This window comes from Symsagittifera roscoffensis, chromosome 1 (assembly GCF_963678635.1).
Source record: "Symsagittifera roscoffensis chromosome 1, txSymRosc1.1, whole genome shotgun sequence".
Classification (NCBI taxonomy): Eukaryota; Metazoa; Xenacoelomorpha; order Acoela; family Convolutidae; genus Symsagittifera; species Symsagittifera roscoffensis.
The window spans coordinates 54561893-54583523 of NC_087062.1; the positions used below are offsets into that span (position 1 = coordinate 54561893).

A 21631-nucleotide genomic window follows, 5' to 3' on the forward strand; every position below is an offset into this window, starting at 1 on the left:
ACTTGCACAGAGCAAAGTTCAAACTAAAACCATTGTTAAAAGCTACATCATTGTTACCCTTGCAACTACTAGAAATAATCAGCTTAGTTGCGTATTAAAAACGAGAAGTATCGTCAAAACTTCGAACACATCACTTGCACCTTGTATATAGGTGTCTGAAATTTTTTACGCTGTCCGATTTTAGATATATTGGGATGAGCTAGCCAACGGCAAAATTTCTAGTCCGTGGAAATTTTTGAAAACTTTAAGAGCTCTATTTGCATTTTGTTTTTTTTTTCCTATTTCAGTTGTACAGTAAAAAGAAGGTTTATTGTAAATTATGCGTAGCGCGCGTTTTTGGAGAAAAAAATAGGTTCTAGAACATTTTTAGTAACTCAACGTAAGCAATTATACCATACTCTATAATTGGTTTAATGTAGCAATTATAGTATCTAAGCCTGTGATATTCATTTAAATATTGTTCGGAAAATCGCAAATTTCGAAATTCTGTTGCACACGGTTGAGACGTGGTAGTGAAAATTCAATCGATTATCTATCAGTAATCCTAAATATTTTACCCATTCCCTTTCCATTACTGTGTATCCATCATTTGCAACTTTGTTTTTCGAGTGATTTGCATTTGAATTTCACAAAATAAATTTTCGAAATATTTAGGCTCAGAAGATTAACTTTTAAACCAAGTGAAAACTTTTGAAAGCACTGCGATCAATAAAAATTTCGGGTCCTGTTTTCAACAAACAGTTACACAGCTATCCTCTGCATACAAACCCACAGAGGCATATGGTGTCGAAAAGCAACTCGCCATATCACATATCATTAAGGTATAATAAGAAACGTAGAGAACTCAAAACTGAATCCTGCCGAACCTCCATTGATATATGTGAAGTCTAAGAAAATTTCTTCCCAATAGCAATAAATTGCTGACGTTTACTGAGATAAGAGTTAATAAAGTCGCCAACAACTCACCTGATGCCCATTTAGTTAAGCTTATACATCCGTATCTTCTGACTGACTGTATCAAAACCTTTAGATAAATCTTTAAAAAAACGCTGCAAACTTTATAAACTTCGTCAATTTTCTTCTTGATGGACTCTGGGAATTTTTGAACTGATTGGACAAATGAATAGCTTTGTCTAAACCCAAATGGCAATCGCATAAGTTTGTTCTTATCATTAAGAGATGTAATTTTGAGGCATATTGATTTCTTTAGTATTTTACTGAGGGCAGTCAGAAGAGATGCTGGGCGGTAATTAGATGTCTTTGACCTTTCACCACACTTATGATTCGGAACAATTTTTGCAATTTAGAAAGAAGCAAGGAAACAACCTTGACTATAGCATTTTCAAACAAACAGATAAATATTCAGATAGAACGGGAGATGATAGTTTCAAAAACAAGTTGTTGATGCCGTTAACACTTTTAGCGGTTGAGTTATTCAATGAATTAAATTTTCAAAAAGTTCTGAAGTTTTTACAGGGAAAAGAAACTTGGAGTTTGTTAATTCTGATAAATTGGTTGAAAACAAACAATTTCTAATTTTTCGTTCATGTATTTTCCTATGCTTGAAAATTATTCATTAGTTTGTTATGCATCTAGCTGACGGTCATTAACTTTTATGTTAGGTTCACGCAGTCGCTTAACATATTTGAGGAACTCCTTGTTTTTGTCTTCAAGTAATCTATCAATTTTACCAGGCTGATACGCTTTTTCTTTATCAGCTATCATTTTGTTTGTCTGATTTTGAACACTTTTGTAGCTTTCAATGTCAGCCCTGAGTTTAGTAAGCATGGAAAATCTCTGCACTTTTGCTTTTTGCGAACAAGGTTTTATATCGCGCTTTTAAACCGGGGATTTTGGAAAAATTTTGGTTTTGCAGTTTATTTTTTGGTAGGGAAAAACCTGTTTACGTTGGATTGCTTTGTTGTTGAATCAACTAGATAAACTATATCGTTAATATTCCAATCAATTTTATCCAAAAATACTTCAATTTTTCCAGAAATTTGCAGAATGTCTCATCATCCAAAATTTTCCCAAGATTCCTACGCCAGTCAGAAGGAGTGTTTTTTGTCAGGCTTTAGAATTAAGCTGGTGACATGTCAAAGCATATAACGATAAGTTATATCACAAGGTAGAACATAAGTGCTTAAATTGGTCAAATCATGATAAGTTATAACAAGGTCAATGCAACTCTCTCGAGTTTCTCCTATTCTTGTCGGAGCTTTTGTGTTAGCTGAAAAAAACCCATACAATTGGTTCAAAAGGAAGAAACTGTGCGTTAATTTGTTGTATAATTTTGTGCCGATATTAAAATTTCCCACAATGTAATGGTTTTCTCATAATTTTAAAATGGTTTGTTGTATAATTTTGTGCCGATATTAAAATTTCCCACAATGTAATGGTATCCTCATAATCATCCATAAATTGTTCTGATACTCAGAGAATTATAAATGGCAGCTGCCGAGACATTTATATCTTTTTATTTAATGTTCAGTAAGATAAAGATAAGGTCAAAACACACATTAAAGTCTAAGTTGACCTCAATCACATCTACGTAATTTTTGGTATCAATTGCTACGCCGCATGCTTTGTTTTTAAAAGCTGATTCAAAGATAGACTGATAGCTATCAATGTTTTAAAATTCTGTTTCATTTGTTTGCTAAGTTTCATTCAAAGCAATAACAGTCGGGTTAGGATTATTTGATTGCAAATAGCACGAAAGAGCGTCAATATTTTTCGAAAGAGATCTGATTTCAAGAGAGAGAATTTCAAACTTCTTCCTAATGTTGAACAAAATTTTCTCCATTTTTATACCAAGAAATTAAACTGTCTGCAAAAAACACTAATATTACAATGACAAGCCCTCTCATTGTACATGTTAACCTTTTCTTTACACAACTGATTTTCCTTCAGGCGTGTAGCCCGTTGACGAATTACCATGACCACGTTTTCTATCAGTGTTATAGCGCTGAGTAACTTCACCATTACTACTGGATACACGTGCTCCGTTAGTTGCCGAACCGACATCAGGTAATCTTGATTGCCGGTTTTGCATTTTAACAGCAGCCTTTTCAAGCTGCTCAATGTCTTTTGATGAATAAACAGGCCGAAATGTAACCTTACCATTTTCATTTGCTACAAAAAGCTGCACTTTGCAATTGTGAGTCACAGCTTTGATACCCTTATCTCTAGCTAGATTGAGTAGATTACGGTTTTGGGGAGGGAGACATTCAGTGAAGTAAGCTGGTTTTTTTTTCTTGTTTTTCAGGTTGAATAATTGTCTCTTGGATCTCCACAAAAAAATTTTCTGGTGGAAATAAACAGATTTGATGACTTTTGCAGAATCGTTATCTTTATCCAGATAATAACAAGTTTTATTTTCAGTAGGGGTGACATCCGACTGAAGTTTATCTCGAAAAAAGGCACAAATACACTCAGTAAGGTTTTCACATTTCTTTTCCGGAGGATTACTTTCAATGATTGTATCCTTGCTATTGTACATTTCTGTTTTTAACAAAAAAAATTTTAAATCTTCCATTTCATTACAATGTAGACCAAGTCCTGACTTTGAGCTTTATCTATTTGCGAAACGTAATTTTCTAGATACGCAAGTCTTTTTTCTTTTCCAATTAATTTGAATTTTAAAAAATCGAACTCACTTTGCAATCCTTTGATTATGCTTATCATCCCTGGTTGATCTTTGAAAGTGTCCAAACATTCCATTAGATCTACAATATCCACGCTCATATTCACAGTAATGCACCAAAAAAGGCTTGTATGTAACTTAAGTAACAATCACACGATAAACGGCAAAGAACTTTGAAATTTTGGGCTTTATTTGGAGACAAAGTTTTTTTAGAAGGTCATGGAAAGAGAGCGACTGTTTGCTGGAGTTTGATTTTACTTTTCACAGTTCCGTAGAAAAAGCAAACAATCTAAGTTTTCACGACAAAATTGATAAGATTTCGGTGCAAATAGTTATGCTCAAAAAAAATGCCAAAGAGTACCAAAAATTGCAGAAAAATACTAAAAACAGGCTTAAGAAAAATATAATTGCTAAAGAAAATTTTAGTTAGTTTCAGAAAATGTTAAATTGATGATACCAACAACTTTTATGATTTTGCTGAACAATTTTAATTTAAATTTCAATTTTAATTTTTTCAATCACTGCATGGTAATCAAACATCCTATTGAACAACAATGGGGTTGCATTTTAGTTGAAACACTCAAGATTTTGATTGTAACCCGGGTCGAGATCCCGCTCAAAAACCGCTCAAGATTTGAGCGGTTTGAGCGGTTTTCCAGCAAGATTTGAGCGGTTTGGGCGGTTTTTTTTAGAAAAACCGCTCAAACCGCTCAAATCTTGCTAAAAAAAACCGCTCAAAAACCGCTCATTTCTTGCGGTGATTATTGAACGGTTTTTCGAGCAAGATTTGAGCGGTTTTTGAGCGGTCTTCCCGGGTCGAGGTCCCAGACTCATGTCCATACTTTCGCGACCGAAAAACTAAGGCGCGACTTTCGCGACCTAGGCGGAAACGGCGCGACTCCAAAGACAACGGCGCGACCGTTTGGCCAGCGCGACCAAAATGTGCACTTTCAAGACTTTCGCGACCGAGGTGGAGACGGCGCGTCTTTGCAGACCAAAGCGGAGACGGTGCGACCAAGATTATATAGACGGATACGATGCACAGTACTATGGATACCTGTGGTCTGAGGTACGTATCACTGTCACAGGAATTTCAAAAGCATGAATTAGAATGCATAGTATTCAGTATTCATTGTGGTGCGTAATTTATATTGGCTTCGCTGCGCGACACTATTTTCAGGGCCGCATGCGCTAACGGATAAGGCGTCTGACTTCGAATCAGAAGATTGGGTTTCGAATCCCTCTGTGGTCGACTTTTTATTATTAAATCTTGCGCGGTTTTTGAGCGGTTTTTTTTTTAGATAAACCGCTCAAAACCGTTCAAATCTTGCGCGGTTTTTGAGCGGGTTTTTTTAAGATAAACCGTTCAAAAACCGCTCAAACCGCTCATTTTGAAGCAAGATTTTGAGCGTAATTGTCTAAAAAACAGCTCAAACCGCTCAAATCTTGCTTCAAATTTGGTGAAAAATCTCGACTCGGGAATCGTTCAAAACATACAAACGAAACAATTAGGAATTGGAACTTCTATTTTATCCAAAAACAGAATTTTGTTTTCATTTCGATGGCGAAGACTCGTTTTATTTTGTTAAAACAGTCTAGTACGCGGTTCCAATACACTGCAAATGCAAGAATCAAAATCAGGAAACTAACAAAGACTGGCATCAGTGTTTTAACCGATTGAAGAAAAAGTAACAAAATCGAAACAAAGTTTGGTCCAGCTAGTCGGTTGCAACATTTTTGTCCTATTTTTTTGGAAGCTTTTCAGTGAGCAGATAATTTCTCTATTTTAAATTGAACCGGAATTTTTTTTGAAAAGCATCAACTGATTGGCGTTGTTTTTTAAATCAAAAACGGTTATATGCTTTTAAATGGAGTCATTCACTGTTTAAATAGCCATTATGCAACAACGTTGATCAAACAGTCATAATTTTTTCAAAGATATGTTAATTTTTCCTGTTTCCGTCTTTTTTTTAAAAGAAAGTTATAATAAAATTAATTATTCTCGATATCCTAAGCGCCTCTCACTGTTTTTCAAAGTGATAGCTTGATGAGTTGATATATGAAACTGTTTAGAAAACTAAGGGCACACGACAGAGAAGCCTGTCTACGAGTGCAGCAGTGAACAACATTCTGGACAAGGAGGAGCTGTGGAGAGAGACCATCTTCAACAACCAGAGTGGATCTTTCATTCTGCCGCTCCAGTCCCCTGTACTATCGCGACCCTCAACTTCCCAGCAGCAACAACAGTCAAGAACGACCTCTAACTCACCGGTGGTGGATCGTAAAGAACAAAGGCTAAACAGTCGACCCTCAGGGGGACTAAGAAACACTCTCAAGGACCTGTCACCCTTGAGCCAGCCGAACGACCAGTTCCACTCCACCAGAAACTACTACACTTCCAGTTTCGAACCCAGCAGAACTTCTCAATTGTCCTCCGGTTAGTAGAACTGCTAGATTAATTTGTTTACTTTATAATTGGTGTAGTTTCAAGTTGGCTCAACCCCAGGCATACCAAGCACACGAACGCCAGATAAATAACTAAACAAATGATACGTGGGATATATGAGCAATTCAAACAGTGTTTATGACAGAAACGGGGCTTGTTCGTTTTTTCCATGTCTCGCGAGATTTTGTTTTGCGTTGAGAATTCTCTGCCAGAGTATTTAGTTAATCCAGAGTTTATTTTAAAATCACTCCTCGTTATTTACTTTTCCAATCAACCGTACGTCCGAAGTTCTCAGCCAAAACCAACGAGTACTTTTTATCTGCAGATAAATAAAAGCTGCAAATTATTATTAGCTCGAACATATCAAACGTACTAAAGTTCAAACGTTTTTACTGTTGCCTTAATCCTTTTTGTGCAACTCTGAACAGTTGCACGTTCTTAACGACTGCTTCAAGATCTTTTCGCAAGTTAATTTGTCATTGTATTCGGCTGATATCTTGATTTCAGAAGAAAAGAGTTTCTCTGTTTACCATTTCGGCTTTTTTGCGCCTGTGCAGTGTTACATTATCTTGTTGCTCCGAAAAAAAAGTTTTGAAGCCAATGAATGAAATGAGATAATCTTTCCAAGGTATTCTGACACCGGCGGAGACGCTGCTTCCGTCGTCTAAACTCGAAAGAACATCATCTTTGAAATTGAACCTGAACAGATCACTATCTCTCAAACCCACCGCCTCATCCACCCCTCCCCCCATCGCCCCCAAGCCCAAATCACCCACTAGTCTCCACTGGAACAAGAAGGTCCCTCCCGACGATGACGTGATGATGAAATTGGCCAATAGGAACAAGAGTAAGCCCTCGCGTGAGGTCACAGAGGACGCCCACCAACAGCTAGATATGGGCAACGCTCTGGCGGAGTTGGATGCGGCTGTCAATAGTCTGCAAGACTTGGCTCTCGGTAAGTGGAGTTTGAATTAAGACCATTTATCCACGGAGGAAAGGACCAATACAAGAGCTGTAAAGCTCATCACGGCGAACCGCTGTTGTGCCCCTGTTTAAGAACAACATTGTAGAACTATATTGAGTTGTTCCCAATTGAATTGGTCATTATTTCACAGAATAATTTCAAATGGAGTACACCGTCTGATTGTCAAGCTATCTATTTTCGGCCGAATAAGTTCGTGCAACTTCTTAGTCTTATACTGATCCTGTTATTACTCTTAATTCGTAGGTCTCAATAAATCATAATAAATACTTGTTAAGGCGATTAGCTGGAGATCAACTTTATTTCGTTCTATCAAAAGGTGGTCGGATTGCATACAGTCAGACTTTACAGTAATAAAAATAAATATTAGTTATAGTTATAGAATATGTTTGGCTAGTGATAAATAGTTTGCAATCATTATAAAAAACATGCAAGACTGCTCGTATATTAGGGCAAAGCCCTGAAGGTTCTGATTGCCCCTTAATCCATATCGAATAGTTTCCGGGCAAAACATATTTAAAAAACTATTTGTTTTGGACAAAATCAAAAATCATAAGCAAAAACTTGAGCCGTACGAAATTGACACGGCCGATTAGCTAGCCTCAATTCAATTTGGAACAGTTTTGTTATGAATAAAATCTTCAAAATGCGCATATGTTAGTCCAGAGCATGGCAATTTTCAAACTCCCAGAACTAATGATTGCTGGCAAACTCACTGTAAAAAAATGGAGGTAGAGCATTTTTTATATATGATTTTAGCGAATCAATGTTTTCAATGGGGTATGAAAAAGTTTATCAAAAAATTATTTATTCGATCGCCGACAATTGACTGCAAAAACTACCCCAGGCATAATTATTGCGTTTTTTTTCGAAACTACAATATACTTCAATATGGTTTTTTTTTCGCGCCAGAGACATCAATTTTACACAATAACAATTGGATTCATAACACAATCTACGGAATGCACAAGTTGCTTTTTAATCTAAATGCCGAACTTCATTGTAATTGGGCAACATGGAAAGTAACAAGTAGGATATATTTGACAAAAAAGAGCAACTAAGGCTCCACATAATGATTTCTTTTTTGGGGAACCCGGGTTGAGAAACAACATTGTCCAAGAGCACAAAAAACCTAATAGCAGAAAAAACATGAGCCTGATTGGTCATAAGGAAACGAATTCACAACAGTGCTTCAAACACAAAACTTACATTAGTCAATTTGAAGCAGCCAATTGCTTGCATTCACCTCTCATTTTTAGCAACCAAGCGATCATGGCTTAGCCGGTATTGAACTCTATATGAAACTATTCGACAGTCATGATAAAAAAAACAAATTGAAAAACAATTTTTGTAGAAAAATTACTTCAGAAAAAAAAAATTTAGCAGCTTTTTAGCAGTTTTTTGAATTGTTGAAAACTTCGGTTCGAAAAAGGCGCTAAAATACTCAAAGTTAATTAATGTTTCTCAAGTAAAATTAAATTTTTACGCTAAAGTCAAGTTATTTAGCTTTTAAGAAATTAAAATAAGGCTGCTAGCTTGCTTGATTCGCTCAAAATAATGCAAAAATCAGAAATTTCAAACCGGTTTTTCTCGACACTGGGAAACTTTTTTAATTTTGTATAAAAAATGGTTCGAATCACGACTGTAAGGGCTTTTATATGATATATCACTTAACCCAGTCCGATAATTATTTGTGGTACGATCTTGCGTGGAAAACAAAAAACTAAAACGCACCCGAATACACAGTTCCTCCCCATTTTCAATGGTCGGAACGATAACAATATTTGATAGAATCTTTTAGATTACATCATCAAAAAAATACTGCTGCTTTGAGCTCAGTTTTAAAATATACATATTTCCCCTGCGACGTTTATTTTCCTGAACAGTTAACGTGCTGAACAATTAACGTACAATCAACGCGTAAGCAGACATTCAATCCGTCTTAGAGATTGTTCCAAATTGAATTGAGGCATGCTATTTGGTCTATTTTAGACTTTATTACATGCGAAATATATTATTTTATTCTTTAGATAGTGTGTGGGGAATGATTTTCAAAAAATCTCAAAATTTATATATATATATTTTTTGAAAATTCTATCAATGCTTTTAAAGACAAAAACTAATCCATAGACCTTTAAAGATGGTCAGATCATTCATGGCTTTGCCCTGGTACAAGCAGTTTTGTTGAATTTATATTCTTTTCTTCATAATTATACAAATTCTTATATTTTATAAATGTAGTTATTGTCAACTAGCTTATAAACATTTTTGTTAAAACTACACAAAATTAGACAATGAAAAAAATATCTTGCAATCCCGTGCAGGGTTTTTGTATGCATTACTAGAAATCTAAGTACAATTTGGAGATTGAGTGACATTGAAAATTCCTGGATTGCGTTGCAAGAAAACAATGTGTCATTGGAATCGGCTCATGGTGGAATCCGCAGAAAACAAAACGGTAATTCGGGACAAAGCTTGTTTTTTAAAGGTTTTTCTAACGTGCCTACAAATTTTAACTTACGACGTAATTGCTAGTGAACGCCAATTTGTCTCCGTATTCAATTCAACCAACACACACACAATTTAGTGCTTCTAAAATTTGCACAGCTTGGCCTCGAAATGACTGTGACAAGACGACCAATTCATATAAGCGATTAACTAAACTGACAATTTTCACTATAAAGTGAAAAACGTAGGGAAAAAATGAGCTAATAAAACACGTCAAAAAAACTGAAAATGGAATCTGTCGTGAATAATAAAAAAGATCGGAGTTTTGCCCTAGAATACTTCAAAATATTATCCACAATTTTTGTGCTCATTATATTCATTCAGCTGATACAAATGCTCTTCCATGTCAAAGAGCAGAGCACACTGAAATCAACCACTTGGATGCCCAATTGTTGCGTGGAACCTATGCATAAGTCTCTCGTCTATCCAGAAAAAGATATGTCAGAAGAAAACAGAGCAAAAGTGACGAATGACTCACAATTCGGGGTCATTTCTACAATCGGGTGGTTTAGATAGAAAATCGATACATCTCCAACAGATTTTTAGACCAATTTCTGAAAACAAATGCATTTCACAAATGTTATCTTTGTATCGAAAGCAGTTTAGAATCGCTCAAACAATTCGCTTTGGACCTCCCACTCATTACCTCTCACTTTTCTCAGATTCAACCTTCAGCCTCTCTAACCTATTAAAACGTCAACTGAAATTGTGCATCTATGTTTTAATGAAGCTCGATGAAAATTTTTTTGAAAGTAAGATAATTTAAAAAGAAACAGATGAGCCAGATACTCCAAAAAAAGTTGTTCAGTGTCTTATTTCATTGGTTGAGGGAAAGAGAGGGGGCAAAATTTTATTGAATTATTTTTTGACCTTTGTTGATTTTCTCAGCTCTCCCAAAACACTATAATGATCCTATTCTGAAAAAAACTCTGCGTGGCAAGCGAATAAAAAAACAGATTAGAAAAAAAACAGACTAACAACAATTTTGAAAGGTTTTGACCAAAAAAATGCGTTTGTTAACGCGCGCTCCTCTCAAAATTATGGGCGAGCTTAAAAAAAGCATGTCGTACAATAGTACCAAAGAGAGACCCCTTGGGTGGTGGGGGGAGGGGGGCGAAGCCCGAGGAGCTGATCTGAATTGGAGCTACTTAACCTTTCTCTGAGTTTCACAGCTCCAACTAATTGCTTTAGCACTACAAAATGAACTAGACTGAATTAGCCATACTTCAGAAGACTGTGTAAGTGTAATCTACATGAGTAGGGCTGATAACTTTGGCGTTTTGCTGAACCCGCATGCCCTCAAGACTACCCGGCAACCCAAAAATTTCAATATTTTCCTCCGCCAGTTACAAGTGTTTATACTAAGCTTCGGACGACAAAAGATTGAAAGCTGCGTTTATTTAGGCCGAGGAAAAGATCAACTTTTGTGGAAATAACAAGTCAAATTACCCACTTTGATTTATACCTTTGCTTAATTGCGCGCCAAGCTTACATGGAGCTGCCAATAAGTGTATCTAGTCCGTCTTTTACTCAACCGGATTTGGAAATTGAATAGATTTTTTATCTTCTCTCAAACTGAAACAAGACTTCTCCAAAGAGCTTATTGCCAGTTCTTAACATGACCCAAACTAGCTCGGCTTTCAACAAAACCCCTCAAATACTTGAAGCCTCCGTTTGACTTATTATACAGTTTAACCGTATCTAATTCTAATCCGCAATCCACTAATAGGTGTAAGTGTTTAGTTTAATTCTGAATTTGTCCGATTGGTAAATAGGTCTCAAATAGTTTTATTCGGGCAAAATTTGGGCTGGCGTCGTTTCACGCTTTGGCTACCTTTTCTTCATTGAATTGGGGTTGTTTACAAACAGCACTGTTGGTAAGCGCCCTGTTTTGTTCCGAGTTCCCCCAAAACAAGGCTTTTGCCGGTTGGGGTGCGACTGAATTTTTGGAATTCACCCAGCTGCATTCGGTTTTACCTCAAGTAATAACTCGATATAAAACCGAGAAATTTATCTGTATTTATGAACAACAAAAGACTTAATTCTAAACATGCCATTAAATTTTACTAACTTACACCTGCAAAAGCTTAGGAAGGCCTTCAAACAAAAGTTTCATTACAATCCAAGAACATAATTTTTAGGGTTTACAAAACTTTTTTAAATCACCAAAATATATGATTGATTACATACTACTTTTCCGGTCTGTAAAGCAGATGGCATTTTGTGATTCTTGCTTTCTTGCGTGAAGTGTTTTAATTTTACTCAAATTTTCTGCAAAACTTTTCTTTTATAAATTGATCTCTTGACTGCGTTCAAGTAAGCTTTTGCTCCCTTGTGTACCATGTATAACAGACTCCTATAAAAACTATTTCTGGAACACTTTTATAAGATCTCAATCAAAAAACCGCTAAATGATTAAGGCCAGTAGTTATTTTAATTAATTTCGAACTTCACTAGAATTCTTAAAATTAACCTTATTAGCGTTTCTTACTTAAAACTCATAAATCTATTGTCCTTAAGCTTCAGGTTGTCAAACTTGCTTATTGTTTCCTATTTTATTTCTATGAGTTTTCGGTCAAACTTTCCTGTGATTTTTATATGGGCTGCTATTTCTTAGTTTTTTTATCAACTACTTTGTAGAGAAGTCGGAAATGAAACAGAAACACACTACACGTTCGGGTTTAGGGCCTCCGCCAAGCATGAAGTCCTTCGGCAAGAGTCAGGAGCCCGCTTTTCCGACCACAACACGCACTGGCCTGTCATCATTCGTACCATCTGCTCGAATCTCGACCAACTACCCACAGTTCCCATCTCACTGGGGCGACGGGCGGAGAGCATTTTCACCCGAGAGAGACCCCGGGACCCCTGACTCCAGTCGCACGGGTTCTTCCTACGCAAAAAATGGGAGCTTAGCAAATGCTTTCAACGAGTTTGCATCTTCTAAAAGGTCACAAATACCTCGACAAAATGAAGTGACAAACAACGGCTCCATCCCTGCTCGAAGTCGTAGCTTCCTACGTAGCACGAGGCCAGAAAATTTTGGAAACATGCCTTTCAAGAGATCGGGATCAGAGGAACCGACTGTAATTTCTCCCCTTTCAAACCCCGCTAGATTCGATAACTTGCCGTTCCCAAATCAGTTTACATTTCCGGCTGATGCTAATGATTCTGCTTGGCCCGGAAGTCCCAGTAAAATGGGCGGCAATCTGAACGAACTGTCAATCATTACTAGTAATGACGTCATGCATCATTTTGGGCACCACCCTGACAACCAGAGTTTGGCTTCAATGGACAGTAGCTTCAGATTTCGAAGTACAGCTTCGGTGAAAAGTGACGCCGATTACATCAACGATACGCTGCCACACAAAGTAAGCTACCATTATTCAAGTCTGCTCACGAATAAGTCAGTTTGTACAAAACTAATCAATATTTTTGGTACGCTTTCTCAGAATTCAAATGTTAGTTTAGTAATAACTATGTTGGACAATTTTAACATTTGTTTGAAAGATATTCGATCAATTTTCAAAGAATTTTTTAAATTTAAAAAATAATTATAAAATTAAAGCTTAAAATATTATTATTGGAGGAATCATGACAAAAAGTAAAAAGTTGCATATGTTCAGAACTCATCAATGCGAACAGTGAACATCAATTATCACAATGTTGGAGGAAACTCTGGCGATGCAAAATCACCTCCGACTCATTTCATGTGAGTTGAGACGCTCTAATTTCACCAAAAATTGCCTCGAAACCTGAAAGGATATTGTATGTTTCAGACCAACTTCACCTGTTCACACGGAAAATCTTTACTGCGTGCCTTCTTCACCAGGTAAATCCAGGATATTTTCAATTTTTTACTAAAATTTTTTTGAAGTTCTGCTAGACACGCAAGAGATAACGGTGTGCTATCTAATAGAATCAAATTCATCAATGCAATTTGATGAAAGTTTTGAAAACAATTCTGAAAAATTGAGAGCTTTCGAGACCCAATAGAGGTTTGCACGCGCTGAATAGTGCTGATTTAAATTAAACTGACAAAACGAACAATAGTTGAATTTTCAAACGCATTTATCTCAAATCGGGTTAAGATTAGACAAAAAGTGAGAACATAAGTTACTTAGAATTTAACCAAAATTAATTTAATTGATAGAATAAGTTATATCAAAAGAAGCTTCTTACACGGCCCAACAAATTTCTAGCAGGGTTAAAATTGAGCAAATTATTTTAAAATGTTTTCAAGCAAAGATTTTGAGTTTTATATAGTAAAAACCACATTTATTGACTATCAAGCAAAATTTTTTGCTGTTATACAGGTTTTTGGAGATTTAACCTTGCTAGAAATTTGTTGGGCCGTGTAAGAGGCTTCTTTTGATATAACTTATTCTATCAATTAACTTGATAGTTTTAGCGTAATTAAATTTTAACAAAAACAGTCAAGAAGAACCATTTTTGGGGAAAACTTTGGATGAGAATTTTGGAGAAAAATTGCACTATATTAATTTTGGTGAAATTCTAAGCAACTTTTAATCTCCCTTTTTGTCTAATCCTAACCCAATTTGAGAAAAACGCCTTAGAAGTTAAAGTTTTGTTCGTTTTTTTTCCGGATAATTTAAATCAGCACTGTACCGACTATATAAGGATGAATGATAATGCTATTTTTGCAAAACATTAATTTAATGATGGCTAGTTATGTAATTATAGCAAGAACTGATTAAAAATTATCTTTTTTTTGTGGCAGAGACTTCGTACAATCTGGCTGCCACGTGTGAGAAAACTTCGAAGCTATGGTATCGACCCAAGATGTCCCGAGACGACATCATGGCCGCACTCTGTCGTCAACCGGTTGGCAGCTTCATCATCCGGGACAGCACCTCTTACCCCGGCTACTATGGACTTGCCATTAAGACAGACATGTCTGGGGTCAATGGGACAGCGATCTCTAGTTCCAGCGATTCGATCCGACATTTTTTAATTGAGACCTCGGTCAGAGGAGCCAGGATCAAAGGGAGCCCTGCTGAACCACATTACAGTAAGGCCGGCTTTCAGTTTTGTACAATTTTTTTATCCAATGACATGAAGGGCGTACTTACAAGATTCTCTATCATTGTTTAGAAATTCAAAGAAAGGCTGAAATATTTATGCTCGGTGTTTTTTTCTCTTGAAAGATAAAATCTATCAAGATTTCTCGTATCAGGGCGAAACTCTGAATCTTGCACATTTGAAGTTAAAAAGTTGTTTTGTCCATTTTGTCTCCCCACACGCTAACTAAAACACAAAGTGATAAATTCTGTGTCTAGTAACGTATTGAAAAGTCGAATAACCTGCTTAAAATCAATGAAGAATGATTTAGTTCGAGGCTCACTCTTTGATAGCACGAAATACATTGCCCCTTAATTATTCCAAACTTGTCAAATTTGCTATTTTCACGCCCCGATTACTTTGCGGAAAACTTTCGCAGGATAAATACCGTTAAAGCTTTGAGCTCAAGAGATTGATAATTTTCCGATGATAAAAAAGTGTCTATAAAAAGACTAACTCTTGACGGAATTCCACAACTATTCCGTCACTTTTTTTGAAAATCAGATCAAAAATATAAATTAATGTCAAAAACATAAATTACATTTTTTTCTTAATACTGCTGAACAAAATATGTTTTGTACAGCTGTAATGGTTTTAAAATTGCCACTTTGAGATTAAACGCACGATATTTTCATGCTATCAACGCTAATTGATCCGGCTGAGAAATCATTCCAAATTGAAACGATGTTATCTATTCGGTCTAAAAATACATTACTAGAAGCCATATACAGCTTTTTGTACTTTTCATAACGAAAAGAGGTATTTAAAAAACTGAAAAAATTTCTTCAAATGTTATAAAGAGCGGTTATAAAACTAAAAGCCTCGCCTTCATACGAGCAGTCTAATTGTTCCGACTTTCGAAGAAAGTGACAGTATGTGTGTGCTGGATGTAGTTTATTCTTCCCGACAAGTTTCGGCTTTGAGAGTTTTCGACAACTTTTTTAACAGCCTGAAAAATATTACCGCCTTAAGCTCAAAATTGAAAAAAAAATTAACTTTTGTTTCGCTATTTTTTTGTAAACTCATGGGGATTGATATATAGCCTAAATTTCCTTTTGAAATAAGTAACGCGCAATATTTTTTTCCTATCAAAGCAAAAGCGGCAAATTAGAATCATTCCAGTAGGAACTGATACATTTCACGAAATATTAGCCCAAACACAAAATTGTTCCTAATTGAAATCAAGCTCAGGTTTTAACACATAAAATTTGACATTGACAGTCCAAAAAATATAGCTGATCAAAACTTGCAAAGGAAAACATATTTAAGACCTAGCAAAGGGCAGCCTGAACATTCAGGGCTTGCCCGAGTATACAAACAATCTTGTTGATACTTTATCAGGTGCAAAATATGTCAAAGTATGAGTGGAGAGATAAAACTAAAAAACACACATTTAAATCAAAGGCAAAGAAGAACTTCGCATCACTTGCAATACAACGCAAGCGCAGCATTGCAAGCTAAGGAATAGAAATTAGGACGGAAATAATAAAATAAAAAACTTAAAAAAATATAGTCAAGAAACAGAACTAACAGCATTTGCAAATCTTTTAACTTTTAACAAGCGAAAGCTAAGCTAGTTATGCGTACACTAGGCCAAAAACGGCTACTCTAAGCCGTTTATTGACCTAAAAACTAATAAAAATGCCATAAAAATTGTTGACGTTAAAAAACTTAGGTTTTAAAACTTTGAACTGTTGCAAGACAAATTACCGGATTTTTTATTATTATAAATTTTTGCCCTTGAAGCGATATAAATCGAGGCAACTAAGCCAAAAAAACATAAGCCGAAAACGTTAAGGCAAAATGAAGCTTCTAAACGAAACAAAAACAACAACAAAAAAGAAAATACACTAAGTCAGGGCTATTAAATTTACTAAAATACATCAAAAGCAATTGCATCTACGACAAAAATTGCTGAACACACAAGAAAACTCTACAATAAAGCCGACAAAACATAAGCAGACAAACAAAATTCCGACAATTCAACTTTTCCCGGAATTATTTTTTCATATTTTCATACATACTGAAAAAAAAGCAAGATCCGCCCGGGACTCCAACCCCAGACTTAAGGGTACAGAGACAACCGCAAAAATCCTAAGCCAAATGCGAAGCAGTCTCGCCGTTGCTAAGGTTCACTAATAAAGCAACTTCAAGTTCATCTTCAGAGGTAAGAAAAGTTGTTTACGGGAAAAAGTATAATTCCCGGTTTCAAGTCACTTGCTTTCTAATTCAAATAAGTTGTAATGTTTGTTCGTAAAAAATGTTCCTCGATTAATTTCATAATAGCAGATAAACCAGTAAGTAAAACTTATCTTTTACTAGCAATTTTATGATACTGCTTTGAAAAAAAAATTATTTTCCTAAAACGATCACACTGTTTATGCCATTCAATTTCAGAATCGCTGGCCGATTTAGTGGAACAGCACGCGCGAACAGCAATATCACTCCCTTGCAAACTAGTCTTACCCCATATACCATCTCAAAGTCAGTCCCAAAACAATCACAACACCAACAACAAACAACAACAATACAACCAATCACAGCAATCGATGGAGTCGCTTAACTTCAACTCAAGCACTATTGGTCGCAGCGGTAGCAACAATAATAATAACAACAGGCAACATATGGGGGGTTTTTCAATGGGACCAAAATCACCAAATCATGTAGCAGTAACAATACCCACAGTTCAATTACCCTTCGATGACGATATGAAAGACGGCAGCATCATCAGTTCAGTCAGCCGACGGATGAAATCGCCGAACAGAGGAGACTCGATGGCACTTCATCAGTTGAGTGCGAACTTCAAACCAGACAGAGCCAACTCGAACACCTCGCTGAACAGTCAGCATACGACGAGCAGTGTGAACACAAGTTTAACCAATACGAATGCATCGTTCAATGGGTCTGCACAGATATCAGCAGGTAAATTCCAAAATCTATTTTCCAGTCAGCAATTTTTAGTTTATGTTCCGACCTTTTTTTAAAAAAAACAAAAGTTGTTCCCACGCAAAATCAATCAGGTACCAAAAAAATTCATCCTAATGAGTCGAGCTATATGAATATTACAGACTTTTCAGCTTTTTAATCTAATTGGAGCGAGTAAAGTGAGTAAGTGACGCGAAAAGCTCATACTTAACTTATATTAAGTTTTTTAATGAAATATTTAGTTTTTAGTTGCGGATCTGAAAAAAATGAATCTGAAAAAATGTATATAGTTCTATGCCGATAAGAAAATTTGAAGCAGTTAACAGTTGATCAGCGGTATTACTGACGTTCTGAACCTTGGATTACATCATGCCAAGTAATGTCGCAAGCTTTTCGAATAATTTTGTAGCATCTGTCAACCAATCAGGTCAGAGTCTTCCCTATTCAAACCTGATACCTCCTTCAGAGTTTACCCTTTTTCTATTTCAGGCTATTTTAAGCTCACCCTGTATTTTAATTAAATGGCTAAATCAGTGCACTATCTTTCCGCCTCATTAACTTGCTTCGGAAACAAATCTGTTGAATGAAATAAACAAACGCTTCCTTTATGTATACTCAAAAGTACTCCATGTTCCAATACGGGTCTAATTGAACTCAATTTCAGCTTGCATGGTGCTCTATCTGGGCTGTTACGATGTTGAGTCTCTGTCTGGTGCCTCGGCTGTGAACAGAGCCATGTTCTGTCTAGCAGAAGACGAACGCCAGCTGGAACGAGACATGAGAGAACAGAGCGAACACCAGCCCCAGCCCAACTCTCCTTACACTCCTACTACTGTGCAGCAACAGCAGCAGCAGCTGAACAGCAGACAGGTGGTGATGACGTCAGAGCCTTCACCTGTGCACTTCAGAATGGACCAGAAGTCAGTCACAGTCACCGACATGTCCAGAAAGTAAGAGGATTTAAAATGTGATCTTCACCATTCAACTTCGCGCGACTAATTGATTCATTTGCCTGCGATATGGTTAATAAGTTAATAATAAGTTAGCAAGTTTTCTACCCGCTTGTAACTAGTTGACGTTGAACTTCTGTCCCACGAAACTTAATAAAATGTTGTGATCGATCGATAACAATAAGATATTTGAGCAAAACAAGACTCCTTCACTTTGTTCTTTTGTAGTGCATGCCGCAATATATCATTTCTCTGCAAACAATATGCCTTTTCTTTTTACCAGCACATTTTTCCCCAAGGAAAAGAACAAAAAGCGAGATGTTCCGCTCACTGGGGCGTACCACTGTTTATCTCATTGCCACGACCGCGTATGCAAATGGCTGGTCAGATTGTCGTTGTGCTTGATTGGCGTTGTTTGTTCTCAGGGTGTTCTTCCGCAAGTGCATCTCCCTGCAGGCCCTGCTCTACTGCGGCATCCCTGCCTCCTCCAACTGGGGATCGGTCAAGGTCAACAACGAGCAGGGCAAGGGACAGGTCAAAAAGTGAGCAGCACTATTTCAGAACATTTTCACCTAATGTTTTTTTTGAAAACAAATGACTTAAAGGCTCTAAATTTCGGAAAAGCATGTTTGTTTGCTATTGAATCATACATAAGTTCTCAGCTACTTTCATTCGAGATAATCATGCTCTGTCAAAATCTTATTCGCAGCATTTGAATTGATTTACAAAACGCACTCGGAATTGTTGCTTTCGCCTTTCCACCCAAAAAATTGATGACCATTGTTGAAACATTCTGTAAAATTTGCAATGCAATATGATATTCTCATTTCTATTGGGTTTATTGTATCTATATACTGCAGGGTTTTTGGACTGGTCACTCGGAAAGATGGCCAGATGTCAGCCAAGACGAACCAGTGCTGGCTGTTCGCTGAGTACGAGGAAGACCAGCCAGCCTCCGCTATCATCAACTTTGCCCGAAAACTCACATCAGCCTTATCCCCCGCCTCTCCTTTTCCTACAAATCCCCTCAATCCCAATGAATGACAACTGAAGGAGTGTTAATTAAATCAGATCGAACTGGATGCGCGTTTCTACTAACGGAGATTTCTATTCTACTTAGAAGACTAAATTATCAATTCAATTAAAACAGATCAAAATTTCTCAAATCAACCACTCAGATTTGTAAAACTGCTTACTTAGAGGAGACAATCGTTGTTTTCGAAATAAATTTTTCCAGAGCCCATTTTGAAAAACTATACCAGAGATGATGCTCACAGCGACCAGCCGTTAAACTAGGTCACTAAAATTGAGAAAACGCGTATCAGAAAAACATCACTTCTCGAAAAACCACTTTGATCCTGAGCCGGCTTTAGGATTGAAATTCGCAGGTAAACTTCGAGAAAATTGAAAAAATTCAAGAAAAAGGACTGTTTTAAAAATTGGATATTTTCTAAAGACCATTACGGTTTTTCTAGAAAGTTTAGGTTCTAGCCATTTCTCTGTACTTAAAATTCCTGCGACTTCGTCTCAGATTTGGCAATTTCGACAAATCTCAATATCATCATGGCTTGTTTTTCAGAAAGTGGAAAAATGTTCAAAACTGGTTTTTCCTCAAATCCATAACCTTTTTTGGACCGAAAATTGGGCGTAGCCGCTTCTGCCTTTCATTTTCTGAAAAACTACACAACCAAATCTGAGTTTAAGAGTTCAGCCGAGAAACAGGGCGCAGAGAAACGCTCCCTTTCTTTGCGCCTGTTTTTCGGCTGAACTCTTAAACTTAGATTTGGTTGTGTAGTTTTTCAGAAAATGAAAAGCTAAATTCCCTCCTTCTTTGAAATTTTTCATGGCTGTAGAGAGTGGGGCAAAGTGAAAAAGATACTAGCTGAAAGTGAGAGCAGTTGGTCTTCTCATTGGTACCACTTTGATGAAAATTGGAACTTCGATTTTTGAGAAAAAGGAAAACTTTTGCAATAAGAAAACTTTTTTTTTCCAAAACATGAAATTGCATACGTTAAAATAATAATTTTTTTAACAAACACAGCTTTTTTCGCCTTTACCAGTTTTTTTAAGGGCATTATTTGAATCGAAAAGGAAAACATCTGCCAAATCACACAAAATCACCACCTGAACACCTAAATAAATGTCACGCATTTTGCCGAAAAAAAATCAGCATATAAACGAAAGCCCGAAAACTCAGATTTGAAAGCAGAAAATTTTCAGAAGCTTAAAAGATCGTTGTCGTTCCAAGCATATGCGTTACCTCATCGCCAAAAGGTAAAAGTAGAAACAGGAGCTTGATGTGCAAGTAGCAGAAGCTTCATGTTTTGGAAAAAACCAACAACACTACCAAACACGAAAATGTTTTTTTTTGAATTATTAATCTTGCAAAAAGTAAGGGACTCAAAAGGAGGACTCGATTTCTCCCATAAAGAACTTTGTTCATAGGATAATTGAAGTCATCTTCAACTTATGATATTCTTTTAACAATTAATTGTACTGTAGATTGCAGCGGTTTCTTTATATAACTGTTTCAAAGTAATATTTTGTTGATCGTTTGGATTTCGTCTGAATTTGCTTTCTGCTGAAAACATTCCGGTTTAATTTTTTCGTTTGCTAACTAAACGCCTCATTTGTAGTTAAAATTAAGCGTTTTCATAGCAAATCGATTCTAAGTAATGGTATTTCTAAGTGTTTTAAAAAATGAATTGGATTTAAAATTTTTTTTTTTCAATTTTGACCAGGCCATTTTCTATTTACAAAATGATTTAAGGGAGTCACCGGACCGCGATTCGATAGTGTTATTTCTCTGGCTTAAACTATATGACAAAATTGTTTTTTTTTTCATCAGGAATCTTTTTATATTCTTCAATGATTGCAATCTATTTATCCTACCTTTGTATAGAAACTTCGAAAAAATTATGAGTGCTATGATTCGATTGATTTCATAACTCTCCGGAGTTTGTACAATTTTTATGGTAAGTTTCTAATAGGTACATGGAAAAAATGAATTCAGGAAGTTCTTGATGTTCGTAGTTTTTTTGTTTCTAATAATTTTTGCAAATTCGCCTTGTGGTTTGGTAGTTTTTGAGCTACGACTT

The 21631-nt window shown here is 36.2% G+C and overlaps 1 protein-coding gene across 1 annotated transcript in view; it reads left to right on the forward strand.

The window, feature by feature from the left end:
• The window catches only part of LOC134845877 (uncharacterized), a 36897-nt gene extending 17121 nt beyond the window's left edge, over positions 1–19776 (forward strand). Inside the window, exons 4-13 of the mRNA XM_063862985.1 lie at positions 5717–6080; positions 6718–7044; positions 12265–12947; positions 13203–13288; positions 13356–13408; positions 14318–14608; positions 17056–17580; positions 18248–18533; positions 18959–19075; positions 19394–19776. Coding sequence (XP_063719055.1) covers positions 5717–6080; positions 6718–7044; positions 12265–12947; positions 13203–13288; positions 13356–13408; positions 14318–14608; positions 17056–17580; positions 18248–18533; positions 18959–19075; positions 19394–19577 — 2916 coding nt within the window. The 3' untranslated portion in view covers positions 19578–19776. The remainder of the gene's footprint in view (positions 1–5716; positions 6081–6717; positions 7045–12264; positions 12948–13202; positions 13289–13355; positions 13409–14317; positions 14609–17055; positions 17581–18247; positions 18534–18958; positions 19076–19393) is intronic.
• Positions 19777–21631: the final 1855 nt, after the last annotated feature.